This window comes from Peromyscus californicus, unplaced genomic scaffold (assembly GCF_007827085.1).
Source record: "Peromyscus californicus insignis strain IS unplaced genomic scaffold, ASM782708v3 Scaffold_8__1_contigs__length_139910024, whole genome shotgun sequence".
Classification (NCBI taxonomy): domain Eukaryota; kingdom Metazoa; phylum Chordata; class Mammalia; order Rodentia; family Cricetidae; genus Peromyscus; species Peromyscus californicus.
The window spans coordinates 5880288-5897071 of NW_026294606.1; the positions used below are offsets into that span (position 1 = coordinate 5880288).

General features: G+C 39.7%; 1 protein-coding gene across 10 annotated transcripts in view; it reads left to right on the forward strand.

Moving 5' to 3' along the window:
• Kif27 (kinesin family member 27) overlaps nucleotides 1-16784 on the forward strand; it is a 111441-nt gene that overhangs the window by 55069 nt on the left and 39588 nt on the right. For 9 of the 10 annotated variants that reach the window (XR_008215660.1, XM_052727511.1, XM_052727512.1 and 6 more), the window contains 3 exons: nucleotides 3951-4106; nucleotides 10096-10301; nucleotides 16457-16654. Coding sequence is in view for 9 of the 10 variants with exons in the window: in XM_052727511.1 (XP_052583471.1) it covers nucleotides 3951-4106; nucleotides 10096-10301; nucleotides 16457-16654 (560 nt within the window). In the remaining variant the exon portion in view is untranslated. The remainder of the gene's footprint in view (nucleotides 1-3950; nucleotides 4107-10095; nucleotides 10302-16456; nucleotides 16655-16784) is intronic. The other variant, XM_052727514.1, reaches the window with a different exon arrangement.

The following is a 16784-nucleotide window of genomic DNA, read 5'->3' on the forward strand; positions in this document are numbered from 1 at the left end:
ACATTCTTGAAGAGCAATGTAGGCAGATTTTTCTGTTCCTCCTGCCAGCTCCCAAATTATGACATGGAGACTTCTTATTAATTAAGAAAGCTCAGCTGATAGCTTAGGCTTGTTTCTAACTAGCTCTTATAACTTTAGTGAAGTCATTTCTGTTAATTTACTTTCTGTCTCATGGCTTTATTTCCTTTACTCTGTACGGCCCATGCTGCTTTCCTTTTTCCTTTCTCTGGCTGGCAACTCTGAATCTCAGCCCTTCTTCTTCCCAGCATCCTCTCTGCCCTGAAAGTCCTGCTTAGCTATTGGCCATTCAGCTTTTTATTAAACCAATAAAAACTGACAAATCTTCACAGTGTACAAGAAGATTATTCCACAACATTTATCCCTTTTGTCTAAATAAAAAGGAAAGATTTAACTCTAACATAATAAAACTATAAACAATAAGAACAATTAATTAGATTACAATGTCCAGTCCATTTGTATTTGGCATATTTGGAGAAAATACTCCATTATTTATTCTATCTTGATGAATCCAAAGCTCTGTGCCTAATTTACCTTCTATCATAACTAAGGAAAACTGCAACTATAAGTACCTAGTCTTCAACTCCTTAAAAAACCCAAGAAGGATAAACTATTGCTTGAGTAAACAGGAAGTGCAGAGCAAACATCTTCAAAACTAAAACAAATGACAGAGACCTCTGGCTGCCTGGACAGTCACTCAAGGTTCCTCCGTAACGTTGTAGCATCCATCTTCAGCCTACAGGCCTAGAATATCTGACACACTTTTCTGTGAAGCAGGAATTTCTGAAGGACTGTCCTACCCGGTTTTAGCAAAGTTCAGTAGTCACTTTTCTTTGTGTCCTGCTGGTCCAATTTGGTCAGAATACTGCCAGCAGTTGAGGCAAGGGCAGTTTATTGCCCAAATAGCTAGCTTTTGCCGTAAAGAAAACAAACTCCATATGAAGATTCTTCAATGCCTGTCATCCTTTTTTGAAGTAGATTAGTGCTGCCAGGAGCAGACATGTCTCACTGGCATGAAAAGCCTTATGCTATTAAAACATTTTAAATGCCATATTCTGTAGGTCTTTGAAGTATTTGAAGATCACTTACCTATCTGAAATACGTCTCTGTATAACCTTGAAAACATACCTGACTATATGTTTAGTAGTTGTAGATGACTATTAACTTGTATTTATTATTCTAAATAACTTTTAAAGACTAAAACTTTACATAACCTTTTTAAATGAGCTGCATAGGTACAATACCTTAAACAAGAGTAGAAACATATATACAGTATAACAAAAATAACCTTAAATTTGTATCAATATACAAAAATTCATGCCAATGTAAAATATTTGAGACCAGTGATTGTTTAAAAGTAGACTCAACAATCCACCCTTTTATCTCATCGTTTTTATACTGTATCACCCTCTGTTCCTTCACAGAGAGATCCTTGAATCTAACTCCTTTGTTTAGTTTTTTCCTGACCATGACTGATAACTTGTAACAATCCTCCCCTAGAATGATGACAAACATCTGTAATCTTTCAAATGACCAAAAGCCATCCACCCCATCTATTGGGAATGTGGGTGTCATGTTCTGTAGACTGCTTCATGTTGTCTAAGGGCACTGGCATCTTTAGGAGATCCTGAGAAAATTGAGATAATGGTCAAGTCCTGGGAGAGGTCACTGTATCATTTGTTGTCCAGTTTCTGTGTGATGGAAAAGTGTAAAGCTTATCTGTAGTCCTGGCTAGAATAGTCTGTGAGGCTAGACCATCTCAACCAGCAGCCTTGAAGCTCTTCTGGATGCAGAACTCTGAGGAAACTGCAACAGAGGCACTCTGAGAGGCTGGATCACCTGGGCCACCTGTTTTCATTGGTGTCTGGTCCCCTTGCTCTGAAAACACATAAACTTTTAAAGGTAACATACATATCTGCATTAACACGTGTATGGAATGTGCAGTGTGCACCAGTCAGTTAAAGATGATTTTTTTTGTTTTATGTTTGAGCAGGTAAAAGGCATCTGTTAACTTTATAAGTCTGTTTGAACTGTATAATTAAATTTCAATATAAATCTCTATCCATCCCTTATGAAAGAATAGCAGGCAATAATAAGTCATGAGGATTCTGTAGCCAACAAGATTTATCATGTCTCATCTCATCTCAGAGCTGTTCCTATGTCAAGGGATCAGCTTACACATCACCTGTCCTATAGTCTTTTTTGGCTTCCTCCCCCATGAGTATCCCCCAAGATACTCAGGAGGTCTCCCCTGGTCATATCTGATCTTTATTAATCTAGAAGGAATCCACAACCTATTGTTTCCCGTGGAAACAAAAGCATAACCTCTCCTCCAACATACCACATTGTCTGACTTCCATTTTGAAGTTAAGACATTTTTAAAATAATGTAGGTTGGTTTAATTCAACAGTTTCCATAATCCAGTTTTTCTCAGCAGCTATTATTTTTTGTACATTAGCCTTAAAAAAAATTCAAAGTTAACAAGATACCATATAGATCCAGACTCCCTCTGTATTTTCCATCCTTATGTGGCTTAATTTTTTTTACTCTCTCTTTGAAGTCTACTATTTTTAAACTAATTTTTCTTTGACTGTCTATACCCATTTGAGCAAAACCTTAAACCCACCATATGGCTTAGCTCTTGGCACACTGGCAGCTCAATTACACAGGCAGCTACCAGGAGACATGTCTCTGTATCATGGTCAGCATGAGAATCACAAGACTAGGAAACCAAGCTTGGTTTGGCTTTTGTGTGTGTGTGTGTTTAGAACCTATTTCTAAGCTTTCTCTGGTCTTATGTGGATATACAGGCTGGATGTTGGGTGACATTTGTAGATGGACTTTTCTTTGGGGTACCAACTTACACACACACAAAATGACACAGAGACTTCATATTAATTATGAAAGCTCAGCTGGTAGCTTAGGCTTGTTTCTAACTAGCTCTTTTAACTTAAATTAACCCATTTCTGTTAATTTGCTTTCTGCCTTGTGGCTTTATTTCCTCTACTCTGTACCACCCATGCTGCTTTCCTTCTTTCTCCGTCTCTAGCTGGTGGCTCTCTGCATCTCAGCCCTTCTTCTTCCCAGCATCCTCTCTGCCCCCAAAATCCTGCCTAGCTGTTGGCCATTCAGCTTTTTATTAAACCAATCAAAGTGACAAATCTTCACAGTGTACAAAAAGATTGTTCTACAACAGAGTAAGCTAAAGACTATATTCTCTGCTTATAGCAAAATCGAGGTTAATAGGACAGCACTCACTGTTCTGCTCACCTGGAGATCTCATTTCTAACTCAAATAACTTTAGTTAAAGGGAGTAAAAACTATTTTTCCAAACTTATGGGATATGATAAAAATATATGCATAGCTATATGTATATGTGTATAAAGGTATGTATTTTAAATTAAAAAACTTTTAAGCTACAAACTTCCTGTAAACCAGAAGCTTAGATCTCAGTTGCTGTACATTATTCCTGTTTTCATTCTCTTCTTGTTTGCCCTCCTGCAACCTCTATGTGATGATACAAACAGAACAGCCCCCAGAGGCTTATTTGAGTACTTGGTCTCCAGTTGGTAGAACTCTTTGGGAAGGATTAGGAGGAAGAGGTATGTTAACTGGGGACAGGTTTTAAGGTTTCAAAAGATTCACACCATTCCCAGTGTGCTCTCTCTGCCTCATCATTGTGGGTGAGGATGTGAGCTCTCAGCTGTTCCTGCCACCATGCCTTTGCTCTGCCCTCATGGACTCTAACTCTCTGAAACTGTAAGCCAAATTAAGTGCTATTTTTATAAGTTTGCCTTGGTCATGATGTTTTTTCACAATAATAGAAAAGTAACTAAGATACTCTAAATTGCTTTTGTTCTGATTTTGTTTTGAAATTCCACTTCAGTTGAATATTTTAATCACAGGGATTTTTTGTGTCTTTGATTTTAAAGATTTGAAGATGGAATGTCTCCAGGAGAGTCAAGAGTTAAATTTGCAAAAATTAAGGACTTCAGAATTCATACTTAATAAAGCTAAACAAAAAATGAGAGAACTTACAATTAACATCAGGATGAAAGAAGATCTGATCAAAGAGTTAATAAAAACAGGTAATAGTGTCTTGTACTTGGGTGAGAAAGAAAAGCCCCTGAGACTGCATGTGATGTGGTGACATGCAGCTCCCAGCTGTCCTCTGCAACTTGGGTTTGTCTTAGAACCAACGTGTGCAGAAGTTTATGAGGTTGGGGGACCAGTCTCCAGGCAGAGAAGGGCTTGAAAGGAAATCCACAGTGTCAGCATGTACTAGACTTTTTTATTTGAGGGGGTTAGGAAAAGACACTCACACATTCTTGATGGTTTCCTTCAGACCTTTTCTTTATTCTTCTTTTGTGTTCTCTATTCTTTATTTTCCTGGTGATTTTTTTCTCTCTCATTCTTGATGTTTTCCTTATAACTCTCATTCTTGATGTTTTTCTTCTAGCCCATTTTAACTCTCTCTAGCTCCATCTCTATTCTTTCCCTTACAGCTTATACACCCCAGCAAAATCTTTCAGGAAATTTAAAAATTACAGTGTGGTTACATTCTGTTTCTCAAGTGAATGATTACAGTGAATACAAAACAGCATGTTTTCCATATCCCTTACATGATTAAACATTTACATATTACAGGTGAAAAATAAAATTCCCAAGAACCCATGTACATTAAGACCCAAGCAACTTGTTATAGATTAACAGAACTTGAGCAAATAGAAAGTATTTTTTCCACAGCCAACTATTTTGTTGGCAGGGTGCATATTGCAGTTACAAAGAAGGGGCCAATTACTTGATTACTTATCTTGGAAGATAATCTTATAAGGAATCTTAAAGGAATCACAAACCTAAACTTTTATATGAAAAAGAATCAGTCAGCTCTACTTTAAATCTTTGGGGTGCATACCCACTCATCAGTAGTTAGTTGCTTATATCAGGAGATTGAGGGCAGAAATGAGTACAAGGAATTAATCATCACCTTTGGTCATCAACCAATCCTAGCAAGAATAGTGTGTCAGCTAGTAATAATTGAGCTGCTTTGTTCTTGACCTTAAAATGTTCTGCATTCAACTACGTGCCTTTCTAAAACTTTAGATTGTCTTCTTGGGTTTTTCACCTCAACGCTATTTAACAAAAACATCTCAGTCTAACTTTAAGTTATTTCCAAAGCTTTGTTTCAGCTATGATGCACTTCAACACCTGTGAACACATCTCCCAACATTAAGGTTAAAAGAATTTAAGCTAGTTAGACTAACTGGGACTCAATTGTTTTCTTAATCATTAACCTAAGCCACAACAGTCTATACAGCTCCTCAATAGAAACTCATGTGTTGTAGCTGTGTAACACTTCCTTGTTTATATTTTAAATAATCAAAACTCTATTCAAACTAACATTATTATTATTATTATCATTATCATTTAGACAGTACAGCTTAGGAAGAAATCATCTTCATAATAATGCACAGGTAAAAAATGCCCAGTAGAAAGGTATATTTCCATGAGATAAACACACTATATTACAGGCAGTGGGGGTCTCCCACACCCATTCACACCATGCCAGATACCAGAGAAAGATAACAGCAGTAAACATGTAAAGGCACAGCAGAAGCAAAAGACATGCTGGGGTCTGTGGTCTGAGGGCCTTGCCTCTCCAGGATTCACCCATCGTGGAGTTTCCTCCTGGTGGGCTGACACCTTGAACTTCAGTTGCCACCTGCTGCTCCTCTGATACACCACTGGCAGCTGGGACTCACCTTTCAATTGTTCTTGCTACTGTCAGCTCTGTGTTGGATGAAACTCTATGGCACTTAAATGTATGGACCTAAAAGGAACATAGTTATCTTACTTTTCTTTTCTTCCTGTAGAGCAGGGGATTGAACCCAGGTGAGCCTCACCTCTGTTCTGTAGTCCTAGCATTTTAGAGTTTGAGGAGGAGGATTTCTGTGAGTTCAAGGCCAATCTGGGCTAGGTAGTGAATTCCAGACCAGCCTGGGCTACAGAGTGACATTCCCTCTAAAATAAAAACAACAGTAATAACAAAACCAAAGCAAAGTAGCTTAGGTATTTGCATGCACTGAGTAACTGTCAAATAAGTATCCCCTAACAATGATTATTTTTAATTATTAGTCACCATTGACTTAGATAGTTCACTTTTTTTCTGTATTGGGGGTTGAACCTAGTGCTTTGAGCATACTACACAAGTACTCTACCAGTGAGCTATATCCCCAGCCTGGTAGTTTATTGTTAACATTAAATATTGTACTTTGGATATAGGTAATTTTTATTTCTCTGAAAATGTAAATATTTGTTCTTAAGAGTTATTTTCTTTGGTGAGCCAAGCTTTTAACTCTTGTCTTACATTTGACTTTTGTCAGGTTGGGGTGGATACCATGTTCATCATCAGGCAGATTAGTTTTGCATTAAAGAAGAGAAACTCAAGCTCTTTGGTCTTTTTCTTCCCAGTAGTCTAAATGATTGGCCCTGACTACTTTGAACTTCAATAAAGAATTGAAGGTGTAAAAGACACCAGCATTTATTCCCAATTCTGATGTAAAACAACTCTGGTCTCATTTAAGGGAACTGGAGAAAAACATTCCTTTGGGTGGGAGTTGGGTAAAGAGCTGTGTGTGCCTTTGGTAGCCAGAAAACAACCATGGGTGTTCTTCAGGCACTGTCTGCCTATTTTTTAAGAGTCTCTCACTGGCTGGAACATGCTAAGTAGAGTAGGCTAGCACAAGTGTGTGCCACTACACCGGCTTTTATTACATGGCCAGCACTTTTATCAACTACATCAATTATGCTGAGTCTCAAATCTGCTCCAGCAAGAACATGGCTTCCCCATTTCCATGTTCTTCCTTGCCAGCTGTTGTCTAGCTATCGGTCCTTCCTTCTGCTTTGCAAAGTCTATTTCCTGCCTCATTCTTAACGATTCTCATGCTCTGTGTCACCCTCACTCCAGTGATCACAGCTGTGTCAGGTTTGACTGTTCCCTCATGATGTGCAGTCAGACACCCCCTTGGGATGTAGAGAGCTGATGGAGGTGAATGGCTCCCATCCTCACAGTTTCAGGGTAGTGCCTCTGTGAGATGTGACAGTTATTACCTCCCAGAGTAAACGGTCTTTCAGAGAGGGCCTCACTCACCCTGGAGCTCCCAGGGCACACATGCTTTTATAGCTGTGTACACCTACGAGTGACTTAAAGTAGAAGGCATCCAAGCTTATATTTAGGCAGTCTTCACTCATTAGAGCCAAAGGTGGTTGTGGGGCTTCCCTAAAGATCTTTAGAGATGGTGATTGGGAAAATGAATAGTGCATGCTTATTTTTAGTACTCTCAGTGAAGACTTCTCCCAAACAACACCCATGCCAGTCATTAGTAATGACAGGGACATGGATACTGTATCTCATCTATTCCAATATACTTTTTATGCCTTAGTGTCTTATGAAATCAGTGTGTGTCTCTTCATTTTGAGCAAGGTCTCATTATGGAGACTCATAGAAATCTACCTATCTCTGCCTCCCCAGTTGTTTTAGTTACTTTTCTATTGCTGTGAAGAGACACCATGACTAAGGCAACTTAGAAGAAAGTGTTTAATGTGGGCTTATAGTTTCAGATGGTGAGTCCATGACTATCATGGCAGGGAGCATAGCAGCTGTTAGTCTTGCATAGTGCTGAAGTAGTAGCTGAGAACTCACACCTCAATTCACAAGCACAAGGCACAGAGAACTCTCTTGCAGATGGGGAATAGTGAGGCTTAAGAAAGCTCAAAACCCATCCTCAGTGACACACCTCTGAATCCTTTCCATTTTCACCAACTGCAAACCAAACATTCAAATACTTGAGCCTGTGGGAGCCATTCATTCAAACCTCCCCACTACAAGGAATAAGGTGTGCGTCCTCATACCACCACAGCGGTGCAGGGAGTAAAGGTGTGCACCCTCACACCACCACAGCGGTGCAGGCAGTAAAGGTGTGCATCCTCACACCACCACAGCGGTGCAGGCAGTAAAGGTGTGCGTCCTCACACCACCACAACGGTGCAGGGAGTAAAGGTGTGCACCCTCACACCACCACAGCAGTACAGGCAGTAAAGGTGTGCGTCCTCACACCACCACAGTGGTGCAGGCAGTAAAGGTGTGCGTCCTCACACCACCACAGCGGTGCAGGCAGTAAAGGTGTGCACCCTCACACCACCACAGCGGTGCAGGGAGTAAAGGTGTGCACACAACGGTGCAGGCAGTAAAGGTGTGCGTCCTCACACCACCACAGCGGTGCAGGCAGTAAAGGTGTGCGTCCTCACACCACCACAGCGGTGCAGGCAGTAAAGGTGTGCACCCTCACACCACCACAGCGGTACAGGCAGTAAAGGTGTGCACCCTCACACCACCACAGCGGTGCAGGCAGTAAAGGTGTGCGTCCTCACACCACCACAGTGGTGCAGGCAGTAAAGGTGTGCGTCCTCACACCACCACAGCGGTACAGGCAGTAAAGGTGTGCGTCCTCACACCACCACAGCGGTGCAGGCAGTAAAGGTGTGCGTCCTCACACCACCACAGCAGTGCAGACAGTAAAGGTGTGCACCCTCACACCACCACAGCAGTACAGGCAGTAAAGGTGTGCACTCTCACACCACCACAGCGGTGCAGACAGTAAAGGTGTGCACTCTCACACCACCACAGCGGTGCAGACAGTAAAGGTGTGCACCCTCACACCACCACAGCGGTGCAGGCAGTAAAGGTGTGCACCCTCACACCACCACAGCGGTGCAGGCAGTAAAGGTGTGCGTCCTCACACCACCACATCGGTGCAGGGAGTAAAGGTGTGCGTCCTCATGCTCGGCCAGTGTGTCATAAATCCATATCAGCTCAGCATGTTTTCATGACAAAATTGGCCCTATGACTTTTTTTGATTAGTAGTTCATAAAATACTGGTCTTTTAATAATTGATTAATTGATGACCAATCTAAGTTTTGCTAAAATATGCATTAGGTGTTTCTAGTTTCTGCCAGCCCTCTAGCTGTATATATTATTGTTATATATTTGTAGAATTTTAGAGTGAGAAGATATTTCACTGTGCATTTAAGTTAAGAACTTCATTTTATTAAAAAAATTACAAGTTTTAAAGTCTGTTACATTGTTTCTGCTAATTTAAGCAACAGCTGGGATTTTTTTTTTCTTCAAGGCAGGGTTTGTTTTTATAACAGCCTTAGTTGTCCTGGAGCTTGCTCTGTAGCCTAGGCTGGCCTCAAACTCAGAGATCTGCCTGCCTCTGCCTCCTGAGTGCTAGGATTGAAGGCATTTGCGACCCTGCCTGGCATAATAAAGTTTCTTAAGAAAAATATTTCATAGTAATTGTTTTTATATTAAGAAGACATCATGGATAGCAAAAGCTCAAGTATCCTACATAAGAGGACAAGTCCCTCCTAGTAGTTTTTATTTTTTTAATGTCTGTGGGTGTTTCACCAGCATGCATGTATGTGTACCACATGTGTGCCTAGTACTCACGAAGGCCAGAAGAGGGCATAGGATCTCCTGGAAATGGAGTTGTGGATGTTTGTGAGCCCCTATGTGGGTGCTGGGAAATGAACTCAGGTCTTCTGGAAAAGCAGCCAGTTCCCCTAATGCTGAGCCACCTCTCTGGCCTTCTCATATCTTAACTGAAGCGTGACACTAGCAAACCTCAGTTGCAAATTTGGAAGATAAAAACAGCTCACTGGGGTGAAAGAGGCCGGGTTTGCTTCCCAGCACTCACACTGGGGCTCACAACCATTTGTAACTCCAGCTGAAGAAGATTGGACAGCCTCTTCTGGCCCCAGTGGGTACCAAACACATGGGCATCTACATACACAAATACACACATTCACACATAGAAAACAGATCTCGACTATAACATTAAGACACAAGGGATAAACCAGTGAAGAGATCAGCTAGAACCAGAGGGGAACAGTCACAAGCTGGAATGCATGAAGGTCAAGCTGGGTGTTTAATGTTATCCCTTAGTTGTAACTGCCTGCCATTTTAGAGTAGAGGGCTGGACTTGTAATTACCCTTACTGCTGTGTTTTGGTGAAGGTGACAATGCCAAGTCTATGAGCAGACAGTATTCTTTGAAGGTAACAAAACTGGAACATGAAGCTGAGCGAGCGAGAGTGGAGCTCACTGAAACCCGAAAGCAGCTGCAGGAGCTGGAAAGCAAAGAACTTTCTGATGTTGCTTTGAAGATAAAGTTACAGAAAGAGTTCCGTAAAAAGATGGATGCTGCAAAGCTGAGAGTTCAGGTAACTTACTAAATGCAATCAAGTAAACTTTGTAAAGTCCACCTTCCTTTTGTTTTGTTTTGTGTTTTTGAAACAGGCTCATTAGTGCAGCCATGGCTGTCCTGGAACTCTCTATGTGGACCAGGCTGGCCTCGAACTCACAGAGATCCACCTGCCTCTGCCTCCTGAGTGCTGGGATTAAAGGCGTGCACCACCATGCCTGGCTAAGCCATCCATCCTTTCCTGAATCTTCCTGGGCTGAGGATGAAGCTCGGGTCAAGTCCTTACCCAGTCGGTGTGAGACCCTGGTTTTGATCCCCAGCACCACAAAAAGAAAACAAGTCTCATCTTTGAAGAGTCTTGTATTGAGAGAAATGGGATTCAGTTTTTAGTCATCAAAACTGTATGACATTTCCTTTTGCCTAGTGTGCCCATTACTTTATGTATTTACAGTCTGGGTAGTGTATTTCTTCATTCTGTAAACATTAAATATTGGCATAAAATCATATATAATAAGACATAAAGGTAACAAGTTGTATCCTTTTCTGAAGGACAAAAGATTAACAGTTAAGCAATGCATATAAACATCAGGTACCAGTGTGATACTTTGTAGACAGTCTGCAAATGTGAACTATTTCAGTTTTTAAGATCGTAATTGATTGGTTTTGAAAGGTTATTAACTTTTGCCAGGTGGTGGTGGTGTACGCCTTTAATCCCAGCACTCGGGAGGCAGAGCCATGTGAATCTCTGTGAGTTTGAGGCCAGCCTGGTCTACAGAGCGAGATCCAGGACAGGCACAAAACTGCACAAAGAAACCCTGTCTCGAAAAAAAAAACAAAAAAAAAAACCAAAAAAAAAAGTTAGTAACTTTGAGTACTACAATTCAGACTTCATTTCCAAATGCTTTAGATTTAGCTATACCTTTAGAAAGAGTTAAAACTTCTGTTCTGGGGTTAGGTGTGTTGCTTAGTGAGTATGTATGAGGCTCTGTTCAATTTCTGGTGGGGACACACACACACACACACACATACACACACACACACACACACACACACACACACACACACACACACACACATCCTATTCAGTAAGAATATTTTATACAGAAAGGTTTTTGTGCAAGGGAGCCATTTCCAAGTGCTTTGAAAATTCCAAAATGCCTCTTCCAATTCTTCTTTTTGTGTATTTCATTTGTTTTGTATTTTTGAGGCAGGATCTTATGTAGCCAAGATTACTTTCCTCACTGTTGTCCTACCTCACTCAGCCTCTTGATTGCTTGTATTAAAGGGGCATGCTACCATATCTAGCTTTTTTTTTTTCATTGTATCTGTTTCCGTATTGTAGAAACATATTTATATTGTCCACATTGTAGGTAGAGTTGAGTTATAATTGACCTATTCAGAGCTTTATTATAAATGGAGGTTTTTTTCTGTCCCACCCTGTCCCATGGCTGCTTGTAAATAATCATTCAGGGGCTTAATGCTAATTACAAATCATTTGGCCTATTGCTCAGACTTATTACTAACTAGCTCTTACACTTAAATTAACCGGTAATTCTTATCTATGTTTAGCCATATGGCTTAGTACCTTTTCTCAATATGAAATTCTCATCTTGCTTCCTGTGCATCTGGGTGGCAACTCCTGACTCTGCCCTTCTCCTTCCCTGTATCTCTGCTTGAATATCCCACCTGGCTCTTATCCTGCCTTGCCATAGGCCAAAGCAGTTTTTCTTTTAATTAACCAAAGGGAGCAACACATTCACAGCATACAGAAAGACATCCCACATCATTTCTCCTTTTCTGTCTAATCAAAAAGGAAGATTTTAACTTTAACATAGTAAAATTACATATAACAAAACACTTATCAAGTAAGAATTATAGTCAAAATATTTAGTCTATTTGTATTTGGAAAAATTAAAGAAAATATTCTATTATCTATCCTATCTTTGTGAGGCTAAAGTTTCATATCTAATTTATCTTGTATCATAATTAAGGAAAACTATAATTATAACTGTCTAGTCTTCAACTCCATCAAAGACCCTAGAAAGATATAATATTACCTGAGTAAACAGGAAGTGCATTGTAAGCAGCTTCCAAAATTCTGGAAATGACAGAGACATCTGGCTGCCTGGATGTCCCCCAAAGTTCTTCTGTAACATTGAGGTATCCAACTTCAGCCTACAGGCCTAGAGTATCTGGCAGATTTCTCAGTGAAGCAGGAAATTTGAAAGACTGTCTCACCTATTTTGGCAAAATTCACCAGTCACTTTCTTCTGTGTCCTGCAGAATATCTGGCTGACTCTTTCATGAAGCAGGAAACCTGAAGTTTGTTTTGGCAAGTTCAGCAGTCACTTTCCTGTGGGTCCTGCATGTTCAGTTTATACAGCATATTGTCAAGCAGTCTAGGCAAGAGCAGTTTCTTGCCCAAATCGCTAGCCTTGCCACATTGAAAGCAAACTCCATAAAGAGCTTCTTTGATGCCCATCATTCTTTGGAAGTAATTGGTGATGCCAGGAGCATATGTGTCTCATTGTCGAGAAAAGTCTAAGTTCTTAAAACATTTTAAATGCCATATTCAGTAGGTCTTTGAAGATTATCTAGCCATCTGAAGTATATCTCTGTGTAACCTTGAAAAATACCTAACATGACCATGTTTGCTATTACAGATGACTATTAATCCATATTTCTTAACTATATACTACATTTTAAATGATCTGCATAAACATAATACCCTAAACAAGAGTAGAAATATACATATAGTCTAACAAAATTGACCTTAAATTTGTATCAGTAAACCAAAATGTAAAGTATTTGAGACTAACAGTCGTTTTTTTGGATTAAAGTAGATTCAATAATCTACCTTTTTATCTTTTCTTTGTCACTTTATTACTGTTTAGTTTTAGTTTTTAGGATGTTTAAGGTAGTACTAGAAACTTCAGAAGGAAGGACTCTTTTGGTCTGGCCACCTCTGCGTCTCCAACAGTGATAAATTCTGACATACCAGAGAGGTGGCAACAGACCTTTATCTTGTTGAAATAAGTACAAAAATGACATAGTTATACTAAAAAAAAAATACTAAAGCTCTGAATAGGTGAACATATTTTGTTTTTCCTGTTTTTTGCTGTATATTCATTTTTGCTCATAGTACTGAAAAGGAAAGAAAAAAGACACAGACTGAACCTCAGAAAAAAACATCTGACTGAGGAGGGCTAAAACAAAATGCGCCCCTTTAGAAGATCTTGTGCTTTTGACGTCTGCAGGCACATTGGGTGGGAGTGAGATGATGGTTGGTGTAGGGTTAAGACAAGGGTGTAGTAACCATCTGCTCAGTGTCTTCAACATGCCCTGTACAAACCCGATATAAATATGTTTCAGTTAATCGCCACCCTTGGCGGTAGATGTTTTTACATTACTTTATAAAGAAAGAAACAAAGTTAAGTGACTCATCTCAAGTTGCAGAATGGTGATACTAGTTTTTAGTACTCTAATGTGCGTCTTAGAATATTGAAATATTAGTGTTTTTATTCCAATGAAACAGTTTCCATTTTAAAACTTAATTTTTAAAGTTATGAAAACTTTTTATCTTCATAGAGAGCTATATTCTGCATTAATACTATAATACTGATAAAGGTGTACTTCTGAGCCTCTGTGGAATAAATATAAAATACAGTGACAGCCTTAATTGATTTTTAAATAAGTTCATTAGGCTGCACACTGATATTTAATACTATATGAAAAACACTCAAAATGCTAGCATTGTTAATTTTTCTATTATCATGGTAAGTGGCAAAGCCGTCTTACAATTGCAATATGAAAAACTGCAAAGGGCTTTGGGCTCCAAGCCGGTGGGACCTCTGTGCACAGTGTTAGTTCATGATTTGCATGAAATACAGTGAGTCAGTACAGTTTCCTTCATCAAAAAGTCTTGCATGACCGAGAATGGCAGAAATGGTCTTTTCTAGGGAAGATCCCCCAATTGGCCATCCAATACCAGGTGGTCAACTCTGACATCATATACATACAAGTACCATTATACAGACTGAGCAGTTGTATTTAAATATTTAGAAATATATATATATATATATATATGTATATGTATACACACATATGTAACAGCAATTAAAGAAATGGAGACCATTAATTTGAGAGAGATTGGGGGAGTGCAGAGAAGGTGAGGGAGGGAAGGGAAGGGAGGAAACAATGTAATTACATTTTAATTTCAAAAACTATATATAAGAAAAATTCTTTAAGGAGCTGGTAAGATGGCACACTCCTATACTCCCAGCATTCAGAGAGCTGAGGATTATGAGTTCAAGCCCATCCTGCACTATTCTCTGTCTAAAGTAAACAAGATGTCTTGCATGGAAATAATATTACCTCAGTCTAATAGTATGTTTTGCAGTGTAGGCAACAGTCTGACTAATGCTGGTCCAAAGATTGACTTTGAATAGCACTGCTATAAGTGGCACTATTTCCATGAATATTTAAATTAGAACAAAATATGGTTATGTTAACAATCTATTGCTATAATAAAGATAGTAATTACTTATGACCTACATAATTCATTAATACTTCCTTAATTCTTGTTTGTTTGTTTGTTTATGAGATAGTCTTGCTTTGTAACCTTGGGTAGCCTGGAATTTCCTATGGAGAACAGGCAGGACTTGAACTTGTGGTCATCCTTCTGTTTTTGCCTTCTGAAACTAGGATAGCCACCACTCCCCATCCCCTGAACTTCTCACAGTGCCGTGATACAAGTGACACTTATATGTGTCATTTGTTTGACTGGGATTAACTTGTAACATGCTAGTGTTTACTACTACTATAAACACTTGGAAAATGTGAGCATGTTTTAGTGCTGCTAACAGATAATTATAGACGTAATAGGCTTTCAGGGGAGATGACCAGTTTTATTCAGCTTTATTCAAAGGTTCATACAGTTGAATCAGAAAAATAAGAGTGGACTATTGTATAGTCAGGTACAAAGCAAGAAGTTTTAGGACTCCAGGATCCATAGAAAAGGGAGGGGATCCATTTACATGCATATGTCTCTTTACATCTGATGAGCTTGTCATGAATAATTTATGTCATGGAACAGGACAGGTAGCTATGGAGTCTAGGATAACATAATTTATATATAAACTCAGTTTGTGTTGTTCTAATTATACACACACGTACACACACACATACACACCACACACACATTGTGTGTGTTTGAGATAGTGCCTCACTCTGTAGCCCAGGCTGGCCTGAATTTGTGATCATCCTGCCTCAGCCTTTTCAGTGTTGAGATTAGAGTGTGAGCCTCTGTGCCTGTGTGTGTGTGTGTGTGTGTGTGTGTGTGTGTGTGTGTGTGTGTGTGTGTGTGTGACTGTGTCGTGTTTGTGTGCAAGGGGCTTGCAGACTAGGCAGTAACTAGAATACTTCATGCCATATATATTTTAAATTAGAATTCTTCATAAAAACGGAAAAGAGGTTGTTTCCTCTGATTGTCAATGCAAGTTTCATCGTTCTTTGTATATCTGATGAAAGTACGATGTTTTCTTCAATTACAAAATTAGAAGTGAGAGATCCTATCTCAAAAATTTTTAAAAAGAAGGGTAGAAAAGTAAATGTGTTGGTGAGCCTGTCAAAAATAAATGTAAATAAAAAAATGGCTGCCCTTACCATTGAATATTGTGTTATTTGGAAATTGTGGTGATATATTGTATACCCTAATAAACTTTGCCTGAAGATCAGAGAGACAAAGGAACAAGCCACTGCCACGTCTTACCTCTAGGACTCTTGAGCCTGAACAGCCTTTAGTTCCTGTATCTTCATGCCTTATAAACCTTTCTCTGCCCCAGCCATTCAAAGTGTGTGTGCTTCCCAAGTATTGGGATTAAAGGTGTGTGCCACCACTGCCTGGCTCTGTTTCTCCCCTAGACCGACTGAGTCAATCTCATATAGTCCAGGGTGGCTTTGAACTCACAGAGATCCAGGCAGATCTTGGCCTCCTCTCCTGAGTGCTAGGGTTAAAGGTGTGTGCCACCACTGCCTGGCCTCTATGTTAATCTAGTGGCTTGTTCCGTCCTCTGATCTTCAGGCAAATTTTATTAGGGTACATAATATATCACCACAGGAAATGAATGAGAGAAATACTTCTTTCTCATTCTGGAATATTCCATGTGATTCCAGGTCTTACAAAAGAAGCAGCAGGATAGTAAGAAGTTGGCATCACTGTCCATCCAGAACGAGAAGCGTGCCAGCGAGCTGGAGCAGAACGTGGATCACCTGAAGTACCAGAAAATGCAACTGCAGAGAAGGCTTCTTGAAGAGAGCGAGAAAAAGAAGCACCTGGATGCAGAGATTAAGAGAGACCAACAAAAAATCAAAGTAATACTGTCCATACTTCCTGCTTAGCATTGTATGAAATGGTGAACACTCAGGCTAGAGCAGCCCGTGCCTCATTCAGCTGCTCTGTGCAGTGTCTCTCGCCTTGCCTGTATCTCAGCACTGTCCTTAT